The following is a 19290-nucleotide window of genomic DNA, read 5'->3' as shown; positions in this document are numbered from 1 at the left end:
TGCAGGGGAACCAAAATGCTTGTTTACAAAGCTACTGTACTGCCAAGATTACGGTATGCTTGTAAAACACGGACCACTTATAAATGCCATCTCCAACTCCTTGAAAGATTCCATCAACTGTTTCTTCAAAAAAAAAATATGCCATATCACTCGGGAAGACAGGCAAACTATTTTTTTGGGGGGAGGGGGGAAGACAGGCAAACTAATGTCAGTGTACTGGAAGAAGCAAAGATCACCAGTGTCGAAGAAATGATTCTTCAACATAAACTTAATTGGACTGGTCATGTTCAGATACCTGATTATCGTATTCCAAAGCTACTACTCTATTCCGAACTTAAAAATGGAAAGCATAATGCTGGTGGACAACAAAAGAGGTTTAAGGACTCTCTCAAGGAAATGTACTATAAACACCAACATCTGGGAAACACTGGCCTGCAAGCACTCCAATTGGAGAATAGCCTCAACCAAAGGCGTCATGGACTTTGAGGAAGCACAAACTCAGGACAAAAGGGAGAAACGAGCTAAGAGGAAGACACATTTGGCAAACCCTTACAGTGAACAACTCCTGCCCGGAAACCTATGTCCCCACTGTGGAAGGATGTGTGGATCCAGAATTGGCCTCCACAGTCACCTACGGACACACTGTTAAGACCATATTCATGGGATACAAACTTATGCCGAAGAAGAAAAAGAAGTAGTCCACTTCTGGGCTACACTGAGTCATTACAATCGGCTCAGCATCCTGGACCTGAGTGGCAGATCTGAAATGGAAACCTGAAGTGCAGACTATGTGACACCCTTGTCTTCCACCACCCAGCCCTCCATCGCTATGGTTGCCTCAGCCATACCTGGAACTGTTAGGGAGGTGCAATCAAACAATTCTCTAGGAAAAAATTGTGCCCCTTTGGTGGGGCGGGGAAGGGAGAAGTTAAAGGGAAGGGGGGGAGACAAAGCTAGGCTTGGCCAGGCCAGTTTCCCACTCGCTCCCTTCTTTCTCTGCTTCGCCTGAAGGCTGGATGCTTTTCAGAGCGTTTCTGACGCTGCCATCGCTTAAACCAGCAACAAACTCTATTAGCTGCTACTGCAAATTGGATTTGTTCAATGTGATTGGATTTTGCCTCAGGCCTATGTGGCTTTGTTTGGGTGCAGCGAGTGGTGGAGAGTGGGGAGGAGAGGAGAGGAGGGTGGAGGGCGGCGGCAGCCACTAATAATAGTGACTGTTGTATTTGTCTCCACAGTTCAAGCAGAACAGTAATCTGCTCCTAGAGGGCTGGATGAAACAATAGATTTGGGGAGCAAGAGGAAACCGCAGGTGACTGCAGAGCCATTAGACAGCGGTGTTTCCCACTCTCTTCCCAACCATCCTTTTTAGAGCTTTCACAATGTGGAGCATGGATGAAAGCAACTGGTGTGTTTTTTTAAAATAAAAAGAACCTGGTAATGCTCATCCGTTCTGCTGAGGACCAAAACAGAAATGATGCAGAAGATCTGTGATTGCTTCTCCTGACATTCTCGCTCCCTGCCCCCACTTTAAAACAGCTGGAGTGGTGGTGGATTGTTTTCCTGGTAAAATTGCCCTTTCCCAAAATGTTTTAGGCTCCCTCAAGGCTCCTGCTCTGACTAAAAGCAGAGCCTCATTTCCCCCAACTGCTTTAAAGGAAGAGCAAATTGTGGTCACATCCACACCATGCATCTGAAGCATTTTAATACCACTTTAACATTCATGTCCCCCGTCCCCCCAAGAATCCTGGAAAGTATAGTTTGTGGGATAATCAGCGACATATAATCAATATGCTTAAGTCTAATTAATGCACAAAAGGGTTAAGACCATTGAGTAAGCTGTCCTGCCAGGCTTAGCTCACCTTAGGAGGTATTAGGTAATCAAGCGTTTGATCTCTCCCAGTCTACCTGAGAAGCTCAGTGTATGAGGTCTGAGCTGCTTGCTCCAAGCTCAGCCCACATGGCCCTAACAAGCCACCATTGAGTTCCTATATCAATAATTTAGGAACTATCACCACTGTATAACTAAGCCAAGTTTTACTACCTGTGCAACTTTATCTAAAAGCACATGGATCTGATCTTTGTAGAGTTTGTAAGTGAATCATTTTTAACATACCAAACATGAATGCTGGGGTAAGAGGAAAGTTTTGGAACTCATACAGACATATTTTAAAGGTCTAACAGCCTATATTTCCATTCTTTGCTTTGCTGCATATTTTATGATCTTAAATCTCTTCTGGGGTTCTCTCACCAAAGAGTTCTTGTCTCAAACCTGTATCCTGGCATCCAGGATTTCTCCTTTCTATATAATAATTTTTTCCTGCACCAACAGTTTGTTAATGGAGCTGAGAGTTGTTAGGGGACCCCTCACAGAGATGCAATTCCCTGCACCTTTTTAAAAAACTACAGTTCTGATCATTCTTTGGGGTAAGCCATGATTGTTAATGGTGGCATAGCAGTACTTTAAATGTATGGTGGGTGTGGAATACAGGTGGCAGCTGTTATGTGTCTTCAAAAAGGCGCATTAGCATCTGCAGTGCTTCCAGTAGCTGTCTGCACAGTAGCACGTCCTGTTCTCAGATCTGGTCTGTATTTGTTTGTTTTTTCTTGGAGCCAAACCAAAGAACATAGAAGGGAGGCAGGCAGCACTTTTTGCAGAGAGTTAAACAGCTGCTTGAAAGAAGAGAATTTCTGCTTTTGGTCTGTATGCTCACGTCCCACTTTGGTAAACAGGCTGTGCAGGTTCTTATATTTGTTTCAAAAATCCAGAACCCCAGTTTAACTGGAGGCGTCAGTGGCCCAAAGCAAATATTTATATGTGTATGTGTTTGTGTATGTGTTTGTGGTGAACATATACCACAGAAAACTAAAGTAGCTTTCAGATGTCCTGTTTACCAAGCATTTGTCCTGTTTGCAGGGAACGTATAGATGGCATTGGCTATTTATTGAGCCTTCATTCCAATTTCTTTGTGGGGAGGTTGTTGGTGTTGCCCCAAGTGTCATTCCACACTTTCCAGTGCTTTTTACTGACACCTTGCTTGTTGCAAAAAGTCCAGTCTTTGGGGGAAGTTGGTTTGTTGTGCAAAGACTTCCAACTCAGCCTTAATTTCATAACCTGAATTTTCTGCTATGTGACTGAATCCCATCTTATAATAGCAACAGTCTCCAAGTGCCCTAAGGGTGCTTCCAGATGGGTGTTTTATTGTTGATCAGTGTTGCTCATGCATGCAAGTTTTGTTTGGGGTTTTTTTCCACATCCGCACAATGTCATTGGCGTCAAGATGCTAGCCTGGAATTTCCCCCAGATAATGAGTTTTAAAAACCTTCTTGCCACCTATTTGCAATACCTCAACAAAACATTTGTAATATTGATGCCTCATCTGGAAGCACTCTTTCAAAACACTTTCTTCACAGTTGCTTCTAGAGGTTGGAATCACCTTTATTTTGCACTTGTATTATGTTTGTGCTTCTTCTGTCACATGAGTGGTTCAGAACAAGTGCCAGACTGCTTGCATTTGCCTTATAAAATCCGTATTCAAATTCCTGCTCAGTTAAAGGGCTACTTGGATGGTCTTTGGCAAATCACTCTCAGGCTAATCCAGCTGGTACAAGACTGAAACTTCTCTCTGGGCTTCTTTGAATGAGGGTGGACTTTGGCTTTCTGGATTTTGGCTGGAGAGGCAGCATCTGCCAAAAACAATACTCACCCATCATTGCACAAATTATTATCGCTCAAATGCTTAATTCTTACACATACACACATAAACAACCTCCAAAGGCATTTACCATTCAGGTATGTAGTTCTGCATTCATGTATGTATACAAGACTGCTGTTCTTATGCATATGAGGCAGTATCCAGTGCACTCATTCCATTAGTGAGTGGTTGGCTTTATGCTTGTGCAACAGTACATTCCGCTCTCTCCTCTCACTGTGCCCTGCACCCTCCCCAAATCTGCTCCAGAGGGTTGGGGAAACACCCCCATTCCATTGTACAAGTGTACATAACAGCTTATTTAGCACTGCATTGGCTAAAACTCATAGTGTGTATTTGCGTTGTGCACACTGTGTTCATATACACACAGAGAAACATGAGAGAGAAGAGAGGAAATGCTAGGGCTTAATTTGGCTGAATACAAAAACTGGGACTTATTTCTGCTTAATCCACATGTGTAGAAATGGGCTGTGGTTACTTGGTAAATGAAATCCACTCTACAGATGCTCTAGTCTACAGTCTTTGTGACTACTTTGCATATTCCAGGGCTGGAATTTTGAAACAAAATCTGGCACAGAAAACAGATTTTTCTGGCTCAAATGAAACAAAAGCCTGGTTATTCACATATTATACTATACTAGTCTCATTCAGCCCGTTAAGAAAACGGGCGCTAGAGGTGTGACGGGGCCGCGGCCTTCCCTCCCTTTCTGCGCTCGGCCATGGGGCGCGCCAGGAATGCAATTAAACAAAGCACTCTCCCGTCATGTCCCGCGGCCAAGCGCAGAGAGGGAGGGAAGGCCGCGGCCTCGCCGCTCCTCCCACGGGCCAGGTAGGGTTGTCAGGAGGCGGAGGCGGCAGACCAAGATGGCGGCATCGGGTTCCGGGGCCGCCATCTTGGTCCGCCGCTGCAGGGGAATGGGAGGAAGAGGGTTGAGGGAGAGAACGCGCGCACGTCTGTGCCTCTTCGTCCAGTCCCTGTGTCCGTGGGGCACATGCGCATTAGCACGGACAAAGGGACACAGGGAATCTGGACGCAGAGACACAGGGACTTTATTATATAGGATAAGTAGTTTCCATATATGGCTAGTTGCATGGATGCATGCATAGTATACTTATATTTATATAACGTTGTATACCCAAATAACTGTGTGAAAAACAAAAAAAGAATAAATTAACATATATATATATATGCATGCAAATACCTATATAATTATACTTTGATACATAGGTAGAGCAGCCCATTGTCTAGACTTACACCACAGTACCTAACTCCACCAACTGCTGATGGATCCCATATTGGTCCCATCAAAGTGTCCTATAACATTTACAACTTGTGTTGAAGCATTCCTAATGAGCCTTCTCCCACCAAGCCAGTTCCTCCAAACCAGGAGTTGCCTGTCTTATAGAGGGCACCTCCCCTAAGGCGTCGGTAAGCATGACCGACTCTGGGGTCTATTATTTGGTGCTGTCCTTTCTCTGTGGGAATAATACAGTTGAGCGTGGGAGACAGGAAATGCAGCAAATTAGGTTCAGCAGGGATATTCACAGGAAGGGGCTGGAAAACACTGAACCAAGAAGCCTCTTTGGACCCAAAGGGAACACACTTTGTTCCATTCCTTCTCATTTTCTCCCTCCACCTCTTTTAATAAAAGAGCTGTTTGTTATCCAAGGCATTTCCTAGAGAAAGAATGGGCTAATATTTTGCTTTGCTTCTGCTGAATGGGCTGTAGATATTTTATTGGTCATTTGTAGTGTGGCACCAGCGAATCAATACATAGGGAGGCAGGAAGCAGAGGCATGTGTGCAATTGTAAGGCCTGTACACAATTTAAGTGAAAGATGATTAAAGACTCAATGTGAGAGCAGAAGATGTGGCTGTGCAGAGCAGCAAGTGGTTCTTCCCTGGACATGGCAGGAGCTGGAAGATGGCCTTGGCACCCTCAGAAGTCTGGGCGGTCTTTCTTCAGGGTTTTGTAGTCCGTGGAGACAGCCAAGAACTATGGAAGAAGGTTACAGGTAGGTAGCTGTGTTGGTCTGCCGTAGTCGAAACAAAATAAAAAAATTCCTTCCAGCAGCACCTTAAAGACCAACTAAGTTTTTATGTTGGTATGAGCTTTCGTGTGCATGCACACTTCTTCAGAAGGTGTTGCTGATGAATGATGATTTGCTCTCTTTGCCCCATTGAAATTACTATGGCATGAGGTGTAATCCCTCAATTCCCACTCCCCAGCCTTTCCAGGGTTCTGACTCTTCCCACTCCACCCTACATTTGACATGGTCCAATTGGACATTTTCTTCATTCTCTTGTTTTTAGCTGGGGTGATCAAAACATGTAACCTCCCACATACCTTGTACTGTTCATTAGGACTCAGTTTATTCCACGGTTCTGGATTATTCTTCCTATCCCAACTGAAAGGGGAAAAAGGAAAGGAAAGCCACATATAATAAGTTTTACACATCTGGATAGTGCCATTGAGTATAACCCTCCCACCCTGAGGCAGGTTGGATTTCTTCATCTTTTCTCCTCATAGTATTTTATTACAAAGGATTCATCCAGTCACATTCACATCATTTAAAGCACAGGGCTTCCCACTGCAGAATCCTGGGATCCATAATTTGTCCATCACTAAGCTACAACTCCCTTAACAAACGATGATTCCCCAGTGGTTCATTGTGCTTCAAATGTGGTTTGTCTCTGACCACTGCTCTTCTGAGGCTTCAAAACTCTTATTGGCCCAAGCACTGGTATTCCTAAACTACAAATAACACGATAGGACAGAAAACCAGGCAGGGTCCTCTCTTACTTTGATGGGTTTCTTGGCAGTGGTAGCCAATGTAGGATTGCTCTGAGGCATCATGGAAAATTAAAATGGAGCCCAGTAGACTTGGCTGCCTGGTGTAGAAGGCCCAGGGCAACTGCAAACACTGATGGGTCCTGCTGTGGGGCACGGGCTGAGCAGCTGCCCCAGGATGCCACATGCTGGTGTTGGCCCAGAAATTACATTACAGCCTGGCTCCAACTACCTAAGCTTTTCTCTTCTCTTTTTTGGCTTATTGTATTCCTTGTGAATTGGTTGGAAGGTTCCAAGTCCCATGTATAAAAGACATGAGCTCAGTTGTGGGGAGTGCAAGATCTTCCTTATGAATTCACCTCACATTTGGTGATGGTGGCAGAAGCAGCAGCGCATGAGGCCAGAAGCATTTGATCTTGTCTGCTGCTTCTGGCATTGTTGGTGCTGCTCATATACTTCCAAGCTTATCAGCATGCTAATGCCAGAGCATTGCTCTTGCTGCTCCTCATCCCGTTTCTGCTGTTTCCCAATACAGTGGTACCTCGGGTTAATAACTTTACCTCAGGATGAGAACAAATCGTGTGCCAGCGGCATGGTGGCAGTGGGAGGCCCCATTAGCTAAAGTGGTACCTCAGGTTAAGAACGGACCTCCGGAATGAATTAAGTTTGTAACCAGAGGTACCACTGTACAAGGTGATTAAGGAGGCTGAGGTCAATCTGCAGCTGCCATCCTTGGAGGACTGGGGCATGACAGGTCTCTTTCAGACACCATGAATGTGGTTAGTGTAAAAAATGATTTATGAATTGAAACAAGCCAACTTCAAGCCTATGTTTTCTATAACCCATAGTTTAACCATAGTTTAAGGTTCAGACGTACAGTTTGCACCCCAAAAAGTCTGTAAGTAGAGTGCCATTTCTGCGCATGTGCGTGATGCAATAGAGCACTCCTGTGCATGCGCGGCGAACCCGGGAAGTATACACTTCCAGATTTGCTGTGTTCACAACCCGAATATCTGCAATCTGAACCTAACGCAACTAGAGGTATGACTGTAATGCTAAACTGTGGTTAACTGAAAATAGAAACAAGCACTTTCGTTCTTCTCTCCTGTGTTGAATGAAGGACACTTTGTACATGTTCAGAGGTGCTTCTATATACCCTAGGCATACAACTGAACCCTGACATGAAAGCTGGATTCTGGAGCTAACCAGATTTTCAAATTAAGCCTTACATGTAAGCTTCTCAGGACTTGTCTTTAAAAGTTGTCATGTACATTAAGAAAAAGTAAATTAAGAAGAATAAAGTATCTATTGCTGTTGTTGCAAAGGACTAACAAGTATCTCTCATGAAAATGTGGCCCACATACAGTTTGAAACCAGGTCCCCGAAGGCCCACACTGACATCTGGACAACTGTTTTCTCTTTCCATGGGGTGACTGAGACCATGGCGGTTGTTCTAGCTCCCTGGATTGGGGGTTGGTTTTCAAATGTGGTTTGGTTGTGGTTGCTTTTTTCCAGATGTGTACCCTCATATAAATGATGTGTACACACATGAGGGTCCCTCCTGTGAATACACATCTTCCTGCTGCCTTCTGTAGGGGGTGAAGCACCCTCCCTTTCCCTTTCCCTTCCCCCCCCCAATCACAGACTCTTCAGGGTGTTTGGGTGTTTAGCTGCTGACTCTGGTTCCTTAGCAAGTAATGCAATGTGCTAACAAGATGATGGTTGTAAGCCACAAACTGCCAAGTCTTGTTACAATCCTCTTCTGTCGACTGCACTAACCATATAATCAATGTGGAGAGAGAGATTTTTGTTTTGTTTTTTGTTCAAAATTGCCTTTTGAGGCATCAAAGTATTAAAAGTGAACAAGAAACCATTTGGGAATCTTAGTTCAACAACAAGGAGGGGGGGCAGCTTCTGCAAGGTCGGGCTAAGACATATCGCTGCCTCCCTTCCCCCCTAAAGAAGTAAATTCTGCAAGTGCCTCTCCACTGTCCCAAGAAATGAGAATGCAGCCATTATTATCCTTTTGCCCTGATAGAGGCTCAAATCAATGATTAACAATTTCCTGCTCTGTCATTATGCTAGGGTAGCCATGTGAGTGACCTACGTTACAGAGAACCATCCTCTATTTTGAAGGGTTATCAGAAGATGGTCTGCTCTTTGAAGGTGCCCTCTCTTTGAGGACTGCCCAGTCCTGGTCTAGTTTAAATAAAAGGAACTTTTAAGAAGAAAAAGAGGAGCAGTCACACAAGTCACCTGATGTCATCTCAACCACAGTGATATATGCATTTCCCTTCTCTTTAAATTACATTCTTTATTTCCAAATTTGTGCCTATACATATAAATGACCACATGCAACTCTCATGCACCTTGGTGTCTTCTATTTGTGCCCAAGGGCAATTTGACAGTGGAACAGCCTACCAAGGTTATGCATAAACAAATGTTGGGGCAGAAGTTGTGGTTTAGCAATAGGGAGCACCACATGTTCTAGAGCTAAAACACAATTCTGCATAAATGTGAAGTCTAATTAATTTTGGGGGGTGAGGGTACAGAACCATTAAGATGTAAACCGGCAATGAACCTTACTGCCTGAACCGTGGGTGTGAAGTGAGTTCATTGCATTGTGATTATCTCCACAAAAGGCTTGACAATGCAGAGGAGCACGTGAGACACCCTGTGAGTTTGAAAAGAAACTCACAAAGATTCAACAGAACCAAGGAGATAAGGAACTACCGGTATACAACCTTTAGAAGACATCTGAAAGCAGCCCTGTATAGGGAAGTTTTTTAAAAAAATGTTTATGTTTCTATGTGTGTTGGAAGCTGCCCAGAGTGACTGGGGAAACCCGGTCACATGGGTGGGGTATATAACAACAACAACAACAACAACAACAACAACAACAACAACAACAGGGGATGCGAGTGGCGCTGTGGTCTAAACCACTGAGCCTAGGGCTTGCCGATCAGAAGGTTGGCGGTTCGAATCCACAGTCGGGGGTAACAACAACAACAACAACAACAACAACAACAACAACAATAATGGATGTCCCTATTTTCATTGGAGAAATGTTGGAGGGTAGGGTTAAATTGACCAAGGGTCCGAATCAGTAAAAGGCAGTTTAACCTGTTCCTATGGGCTGACTCTCTGTGTAAGGCAGGAATGGGGAACCTAGATGTTGCTAGACTCTAACCCTCATCAGCGCCAGCCAGCCTGGCCAGTGACTAGGCATGATGGGAGCTGTAGTGCAATACCCCCTGGAGGGCCACAGATTTCACCATCCCTGGTCATAAGGTGCCACTCATATCCACTGAGCTTTCTGACATGGTTCGGAAAGTAGAACAATTTAGAGCCAGCACTGAAAGACCCTGCAGATTGCGAGGCAGTAAAAAGAAGAAGAAAGTGGGGCGGGGCGGGGAGCAGAATAGGTGGAGGCGAAGCATCATATGATGGAGTGATGGGGAGATTTTGTGGTGTTTTTTTAAAAAAACATTAGACTGAATGAGTCAATAGAGAATACACTGTTGAGAAGAATCACACAATAACTAAAATGGAGAGAGCTAAATGAAGCCCAGGAGAAGATTTCTAGTGTAGTTGTGAGAATTTATCCCACCACAATGAAAAAGTTAATGAAAAAACAAGCTGCTGAGTATTTCTGAGTTATTATTTGCCCAGTAACTTGACGTCTGTTGGTAGCACCAGATCACACTTCCACTCACCTTTTGAATGGCTTCATGGACTTTGTGGGTGACTGAAAGACACCTGCCCACCCTGAGGGCAGAGGCAGCCCTAGACTGTAAGATCAAGACATGGTAGACATGGTAGGTCAAGTCAACTATTCCCCATTCCTAGTATGTCACCCCTGGAACTGACCATCAACAGTGTCTTCAGAGAAAAATAAACAAGACTTAGTCATGTGCATTCATTTCTGTGGTTTTACTCTGAGAAGGGCTTGCAGTAATTGCACTCAACCCTATCCACATTCAGCTGCATGTGCGTTGGGTCTATAAAGCGGCAGGGATCTAACTTGTCTGCATGCCCATAGAATACCTTCCGTCTATGGCAGTTAAGGGTGGAGCCATCAGATTCAAAGAGGCTGAAAGGCAAGGTGGGCCACTCAGAGTGATCCTGGCCCCTCGCCATACTCTATGCATGGATCCAAGTGTGAGAACCCTTACCTCATGGAGTAACTTGCAACTGCTTGAATGAATGTTCATATGCTATAGTCTGCTAGCAGGACGTACTGGAATGGAATGTTAGGATGTGAAGAGGGAAATTATATTTGAAAAGCTAGACTGGTGGAATAGCATGGAGTGTGCGAACTTTGATTTAAGTCCAGGATGGCACCCTGGGCTGGTCTCAAGGCTGACAAGGTGGGCAGGCACTGTGCATCAATGGGGAGCGAAGACAGATTCTGAGGGAGCTGGGTACAACTTGGCTAAATGAGGATTTCCTGGAGGCCAGGATGGGTTTCCTGACAAAATGTGGTTTTACTAGTGGTCATTGTGGTCAGGCCAGGAAAATGCTGGCAGACTGGCAAGCCTCATTTCTAGATCTTGGTTTCTCATTCATGCAGGGGGACCGGAGCATAAATATGGTAAAATAAAATATATTAAGGTGCTCAGATATTATGGTAACAGAGGCTGTTGTAAGCTGGGTAAGGTATAGTCTTGAAGAATGGCATTTTAATGCATATTTACCTGTCAGGCAATGGCCACAGATCGTGGTGAAGTGCCCGGGGGAAATAACCTGCATCTTTCTATTTAAATGAATATCCAGGACAACGGCTGACATGATATTGAGGCCTGACAGGAGATGGAAAGCTGACTGTCAGCTGCAGGCCTGTCCTCTTATAATGGGGCAGCGTTAACTCTTTTCAGGTCAACACTGAACCTAACTCACCATTAAAAATATAATACAATCTTAATGCAGAGGGGAAGGGGGGGTAATTTCATTTGAAGCTATAGATGACAAAGTAATCCCTGCTTTGGAAGGAACCTGATAGGATGGGAAGACATTTTAAAGAAAATAAACTTTGCTTCAGAATTTAGACTCTGGGAACATGGAACTATTGTTGTTATTGTTGCTATAGTGATGATGATGGTGGTGGTGGTGGTGGTGATTAATCACCCCCCTTCCTCCAAGAAGGTCAGAGGAAAATGCAAAAAAAATAAGAGAGTGTCTGCCTGCAGCTCACAGTGCAAAATATGCAAAACGAGGAAAAAGGAATGGGCAGGGAGGAAGAAAAGGAAGCTTTTTCTCATATTACCCTTGCAACTGCCCAAGATTCCTCTTACTGCCTGGTTCCTGGTAGCTTTGGAATGCCCTCTGGTGTCACATTTTAACAACACATTCTTAGCATTTGTAGCAAAATGTAATGTGACCCTTACATTTTGAAAACCATTCCTTAACTCTTTCTTAACATTATAAACCATGAGTGTAGATCCACCGCAGGATAATAAACGGTCTGAAGGCTGTGTATTTCAGTCCCTGCTGTTGGTTCTAGACAACATGAGGGTGGGACAATCAGGAGCATTATGGGTGGTCAGTACTGAGGTGGGTGATGACCACAAAAACTTGAGCAATTATTTGCAGGCAAGTTGTGAGATCCTTGCTCACTAATACCGGTATCTTGGGATATTGTGGGGTATCCCAACTTGCCTGGGTATAGCTGGAGTAGGTGATTGCAAATAATGACATACCCAGCGGGTACCATAATTCAAATTCTGAATGTGAAAATTTACCTCATAATTTTAGGACATGAGACTCTTTTGGCATTTCCTGACTGCTTTGATTTTGGCAGGTATCAAATATGAAATTTCATGAAGCTGTTAACTGTCAAACACTAATACTACCACATGGCATCTGTCAAATAGAGGCAAATATCCATATGTCAGCTATAATCAAATACGGTCAAATAATATTTATCACATTTTTATCCCAAGCTTCCTCCAAGGAACTCGTGGTGGTGTACATTATTCTCCCCCATTGCCTCATCCTTGTGATAACATTATGAGGTAATTCTGAGAGAATACATGGCCCATGGCCATGTATTCAGCATCATGGCTGAACGGGCTTTTGAACCCTCATCTCCCTGATTCTAATTTGACATTCTAACCATTACATGATGTTGGCACCAAATAAAGAAATACTATTAAAATGCTATTGCATGTCAACTGTCAAATATAAAATATCATTCTACAATGGCTCTCAAAAATTGTCCAGTAATAAACACTCAGATCAAATATAACCAGGTGTTGTATGCAGATATAAAATGTTCAGAGGAAGTCCAGTAAATATTTGAATATTCAGAATATTGTGACTATTTTGCATACCAATTCTCTGATGAGATATTTTCAAGCAAATTGGTTTCAGCTCCTACTAATTGTCTTCTAACTTCCAGTCAAAATCTCCCCCCCCCCCACCAGCAGCTCTGAAGCAGTCACAGCTACCTCACACGGGGTGTAAAGGAGAACAAGGACAAGATCTCCATGTGTGAAGCTGAAGAGATGAAATTAAGCCTTCAAAATTAACACTAAAAAAACTTGAGAGACTCCTGTGAACTCCTGTAGCTATGACAACTGGCTGTTGGGGAGACTGCCAGGCATGGAGCCATATTAGAACTCCAGCTGCTTGTAGCTGTGGATCCAAAAAGAGGAAATGAACTGAGCACGTGGGTCCCCTGGAGAAGCCACATTTGCCCTCCACCACACAGGCATACACGTGCCTCTCTCCAGGTTTTTCGGTAATCTATATAGCTGGTCTCACATGTATAGATATTTAGGTATCTGCCTGTCAGTGAACAACAAACGAATATCCTGGCATCCCATCTCAGTCTACCAGATTCTTTAAAGTGTTTCTCTTTCATTCAATGCATCCAGACACAAATCATTTTATCCTAGGGATTTCTAGTCTTTTAAAATAACAAAGTTGCACCTTATACTCTGAGCTGCAGATAAATGAAACTGTCAATTTTGGTTTCTCTCAATTTCCCATTTTTTCCAAACTTCAATTCAGTCTGCCTATTTTCACAGCAGATTTTTTTCTCTTTAAGCCCCACAAAATTTTTTAAGTGTTTTTGTACAACTTTCTCCTTATGTTCACAGTTTAACTGAAATTTTGCCCAATACATACATTTTCCTAAACATTGCTTTATAATTTGCTGTATAGCTTACTTCTTTTCACACTTGCCCCTGATGCACAAATATTTGTATGTTTTCTTGGCATTAAAGATCCCAATTTTTGTAGAAGCACAAAGAAAAATGGCAAAGTATAGTTGTGCTTCAGTTCATATATTGATGTTCAGGAAGGATGAATTAGGCAGGTGCAAACTGAAATGTGAATCAAATGAATTTCTCCACATACACCCCGCTGTCCCACCTCTGAGCTCCTCTGTGGAGTCTCCTAAGTTATTTATGGGATGAGTTCACAGGCCACCTTGGGTCATTCTTCGCCTCTGGTTTGTTTTGTCCATCTAGCTAAGATCCATGTGTGTCTCCTTCTTGTTATTTCTTCCATTGCTGGTTGTCTTATCCATGTATTTTCAAATTAAGTTATGCTGTTGTCCTTCAGAACCAGCAGGCAATTAGAATTTCATCAGTAGAGTGACCTGATGCCAAGCAGAGCAGGGCTCTCTCTTGTATTTCTAATAGATATACAGCTGAGGAAATTTCAACAGGTCCAGCTTTGCTCATCTGTGCAGTACTGTGAGATGAAAAGCTGACCCATACCACATTCCATCTTCTAAACAACCATTTAAAGTGTAAGTAGGAGCTCTGTTCTCTTTTGCATCTGGCTACCATAAATTTCACTAAACCTGACCACAGAATTTACATCCCTCCAGCTTTCCTGTTCATTCCATTGGGATGGGAGAGAAATTCTATTCAGTTTGCATTCAAAAGTGAACTTTCTGAAACAATATGCAGACCGAAACACAGCCATCTTTTGAAATTCACACTGTTCCATATTTTGCTGTGTGGTTCTCCAACCAAGTAATGTGCACAAAAATGCATATATTCATGAAAATAACATAGAAAATGCATTCTATTATGGGAATTTGGTTTGCAAAAATGTGTATATTAGGCAAGACTGCATATGAAAATGAATATTTTAAGAGACATTCACACTAAAATGCTGAAGGATTTTCATGATGATGTTTTAAAAAAATCAAAAGTTGATGTGGAAAATTTGAGATCTGAATGTAAGGTGGGAAAAACCTTTTCATTAACCATGCTGAAGTTTCGTTACAATCAAGCAGTATATAAACATTGTGAAATAAATAATCCTATATAACAAAGTCCCTGTGTCTCTGCATCCAGTATTCCCTGTGTCCCTGGGTTTGCGCTTATGCACATGTGCCCCACGGACACAGGGACTGGACGAAGAGGCGGGACATACACACACGTGCTCTCTCCCCCCCCACCCTCTGCCTCCCATTCACCTGCGGTGGCGGGCCAAGATGGCGGCATCGGGCTCCGGGGCAGCAGCCCCGGAGCCCGATGCCGCCATCTTGGTCCACCTCCTCCTCCTCCTGGCAACCCTACCTGGCCCGTGGGAGGAGCGGTGGGGCCGCAGCCTTCCCTCCCTCTCTGTGCTCGGCCGCGGGACACGACTGGAGAGCGCTTTGTTTAATTGCGTTCCCGGCGCCCCCCGCGGCCGACCGCAGAAAGGGAGGGAAGGCCGCGGCCCTGTCACACCTCTAGCGCCCGTTTTCTTAATGGGCTGAATGAGACTAGTATAATATAATGTAGCCTGGTCCATTAAGGAAAATGGGACCCTGGACCACCAACCTTAGCCTGCCCCCATTTGCCTGCCTCCTTGCTCATATCCAGTCCAGGGGATGGCACTGCCTGTCAGCCTCCCCCCTTCTCAGTCTCTGTCCTTGTAGAACTCAGCAGGACAGGGGCTGAGGACATTGGTTCTGTCATTAGTTCTGTCTCCACCTTCTGTTGACCTCTCTACCTTCCACCCTACCAGTCCCAAGGGGCACCAGGCACCAGTGGGCCATGTTTTTTTTCTGATTAATAATAATTAGTTGTGTGTATGTCTGAATCCCTATGGTCATTGCTTTGTTTATCCACACATTCCCTCTGCACTGCATTAATCCAGCGCTGCTTGCTCAGTGCCCATGAGGAAAAGGATCCCCAGAAATGGGGAGAGTTGCTGATGGGATCTCTGTGGCTGTTTGTGTTGATATTGAAAATGATTACTGATAAAACTCTTGCAAGGTGCAGAAGTATTTACCCCCTTTAGTGAATCTGTGAGTTGTCATTATTAGTCCATCTCTGGGAGACTGGGGATGAGAAACAGCAACTTGCCAAAGGCTAACCTTGCAACGTAATGACAGAGTTGGGAATTATCCCCGAGGCCCCAGGACCAGCCACAGATGTGTTCTGCTGGGGCAATGTGTGAGCAGGTACATTGGAGAAGAAAACCTGTAGAGAGGAGTAGCCCCATGTGCTGCTGTGGCTGTTTTGCTACAGAGGCTGAAGGTGACTGTACTGGTGCCCCAGGTATGATTTGCCCCTCACACCTCATTGAGGAATGAGTGTATGATCCCTGCCACTTGCTTGTTCATCCATCATGCCTGTGGACCTGGCAAGAAGACACTATGCCAGACCCTGTGGTGAGAGCATCAGCAGCTTGGGTAGCCCCCAGGCTCTGCAGCCTCCTGCTTTTCCCCAAAGGTGAGATTCCGTTTCTTCCTCCTGGGCAAGCTCATGGGAACTAGGTCAGAGGCTAGGTAACCATGGAGTTACAGGGATATTCAATTATGTGTGTACCAGTGACAAGACTTACGCAGGTCTTAGTCACAGATCTCCCTCTGTCTCTTTCATTAGGCAGAATAGGACAAGCACAACAGGTGGCCGTTCCTCCCAAGACTCACAGCCCTTCTCGTTTGTTGCCACCTAGTCTGCCCTGGGTCTCCTAATGTGGTTCTCTATCACAGATGTGGTGCAGAATGCTCTGCCATTGCCAGTGTTGAAGTACGAGTCAACTGCCAGCTCAGTCAATGCGCAGAGGCAGCAGTATGCCTTGGGCGAGCCCTGAATCTATCTCTCCCCACCCATATTTCTTCTATTGTGTCCTTCCCCAGCCCTGTCCCAGAAAACACTGCTGTCAATATAGAATAATAAGAGCAGCCTACCACCACAGACAGAGACAGACAGACAGACAGACAGACAGACAGACAGACAGACAGACAGACATCCTTCTCCAGAGTGGCCTGGTGCCTTTGGCAGCACTGCAACTTGATCTGCAGATATCAGCATCTGAAACGTTCCATGGCCAGGAGATAAAGATGGTCACCTACTAATGTCTGTAGGTCAAGCTTGCAACAGTGGTGAGCTGTATTTAACACTGTGTCCTCCTACCAGTCCCTGCCTTGGGATGCGGGTGGCACTGTGGTGTGGTACAAACCAGGCACCAGTGAGCCATGTTTTTTCTGATTAATAATAATTAATTGTGTATATGTCTCTTGGGCTTGCCAATCGGAAGCTCAGTGGTTCGACTCCTTCCAATCAAATGCATATCAGAAGGTTATACCGAGCAAACATCAGTCAGTGTTATGTACTGAGCTGAATCCTAGAACAATAGGATTCAGAATCAGCGGGAGCTACCCAATCCAACTCCAGGTGGAAGTGAATCCGCAACCTGATTGGCCTGCTGGAGCAGCCAATCAGGCGGCTGGCAGAAGTGAATCTGCTACCTGATTGGCCTGTAGGAGCAGCCAATCAGGCTGCAGGCAGAAGTCAATCCACAATATAATTGGCCCACGGGTGTAGCCCTGAAGTAGCCAATCACGCAAGGCCCATTGTGTAAATAATGTATATAAGCAGATGGTTTTGGGAAAAGAGCCATTCGTCTTCCCTTCTTCTCCTTGATGAATATGAGCTGAATAAAGAGCATGAAATTCACTCTCGACTCCGAGTTTATTTCACTGGCGACGAAGGTGGGATCCTGCTGAGCTGACCGCCACCACGCACTGCACCGCAGCACCGCCACCTGCTGCACCGCTGCATCGCACCGTGCATCCAGGCTTCAGCTCCAGGACCCAAGGAACCCAGAATGGCAACCGACAGCAGCTTCTTGCCATTCAAACCAGCATCAGGAGACTGGGAAGGGTACGCCGCCCGTTTCAACTTCCTCCTGCAAGCGAAAGAAGTCACCAACGATGCCATGAAGAGGGCGACATTCTTCAGCGTCTGTGGAGAGGAGACGTTTGAAATCGCCCGGGCTCTCCTTGCACCTAGAGATGTCGCTACCGTCTCTTACAAAACAATAATGGAACGGCTGAAGGAGCACTTTTCACCACAGCCCTCGGTGGTAGCTTGCCGAAATGCCTTCTACGCAAAGCGGCAAGCCCCGGGGGAAACCATAACTGGGTTTGTGACCTCCCTCCGCCAAGCCGCCCGGTTATGCAACTTCTCAGAGTTGGAGAACATGCTTCGTGACCGCCTCGTCGGTGGCCTGAGGGACGAGATGTTGCAACGACGCCTCTACGCCAAAAAAGACCTCACGTTCCAGATTGCTCTGGAGGAAGCCCTGGCAACCGAAGCCGCCGAGAGGTCAACGCAAGAGGCACGACCGGCCCCGCCATCCCAACCGAGGGTCTACCACGAAGACCTCACCGACGAATCCGAATCTGACAGGGAGGAAGTACACCGAGTACAGCGGCGCACTCAAGCAGCACACACACCACAGCAGCCTCGACGAGAAGGAGGGAACTGTGCAAGCTGCGGGGAGAACCACGAGAGGAGGACCTGTCGTTTCCGCAACGCAGAGTGCAGGCAGTGCAGAAAATTGGGACACATCGCCCGGGTGTGTCGGGCTCGACTCACCCGTCGACAAGCATCAGATGACCGACCCAGGAGCCCCAGGTCACACGGCACCATGCACCAAGGCAACTCGACGGAGATCACGGACTACCAGGTATTCCAGTTGCCCCATCCCAGCACAGAGAAAATTTATATAGAGGTACAGATAGAGGGAGCCCCATGCCGCATGGAGCTGGACACGGGTTCAACTCTATCCATAATCTCGGCCCGAACATTAAGGGAACTGTGCCCTAATGGGGGTCCCAAACTAAGGCCGGCCCCATTCACCCTCCGGGACTTCCAGAAACGTAAGGTCCCTACAATGGGGGTGGGGACCTTCAGGGTGCAATATCGAGGGCGAAAGCAACAATTGGACTTGCTGGTAGTTAAGGGCCCTACGTTAGCTTACTGGGACTGGCATGGTTTGGACCTCTGGGGCTAGCCGTTACCGGGGTGAACCGCACTAGCTTACAAGTGGACGTGGACGCCATATGCAAAGAGTTTCCAGGGGTTTTCGATGGGGCATTGGGACGATATACAGGACCCCCCATTGCCCTACAGCTAGACCCCGCTGTACGACCCATCAGGCACAAGGCCCGCCGGGTCCCGTTCGCCCTGAAACCCCGCATAGACGAGGAATTGGACCGGCTCGTGGAGCAAGGAGTGCTGGAGCCGGTGCCCAACGCCCCCTGGGAAACTCCAATTGTCACACCCGTCAAGCCTAACGGTTCGGTCCGCATCTGTGCAGACTACAAATGCACCATAAACAAGGCTCTCACGGCCCATGCATACCCAGTGCCAGTGGTCAGCCATGTCCTCGCCACCCTGGCTGGGTCAAAAATCTTTGGCAAACTGGACTTGGCCCAAGCGTATCAACAGTTGCCTGTGGACGAAGCCACAGCAGAGGCTCAGACGATTGTGACGCACAGAGGGGCATTCAGAGTAAAGCGGCTGCAATTTGGCGTTAGCGTGG

General features: G+C 45.7%; 1 protein-coding gene across 1 annotated transcript in view; it reads right to left on the bottom strand.

Moving 5' to 3' along the window:
* Positions 1-4640: 4640 nt before the first annotated feature.
* NDUFA4L2 (NDUFA4 mitochondrial complex associated like 2) overlaps positions 4641-19290 on the bottom strand; it is a 43964-nt gene continuing 29314 nt past the window's right edge. Inside the window, exons 4-5 of the mRNA XM_035102167.2 lie at positions 6061-6121; positions 4641-5709 (exon numbers count right to left, since the gene is read on the bottom strand). Of these exons, the coding sequence (XP_034958058.2) occupies positions 5653-5709; positions 6061-6121 (118 nt within the window). The 3' untranslated portion in view covers positions 4641-5652. The remainder of the gene's footprint in view (positions 5710-6060; positions 6122-19290) is intronic.

This window comes from Zootoca vivipara, chromosome 2 (assembly GCF_963506605.1).
Source record: "Zootoca vivipara chromosome 2, rZooViv1.1, whole genome shotgun sequence".
NCBI classification, from domain to species: Eukaryota; Metazoa; Chordata; class Lepidosauria; order Squamata; family Lacertidae; genus Zootoca; species Zootoca vivipara.
Note: the sequence above shows the minus strand (reverse complement) of the source record. Positions and strands in the feature narration are given on the sequence as shown.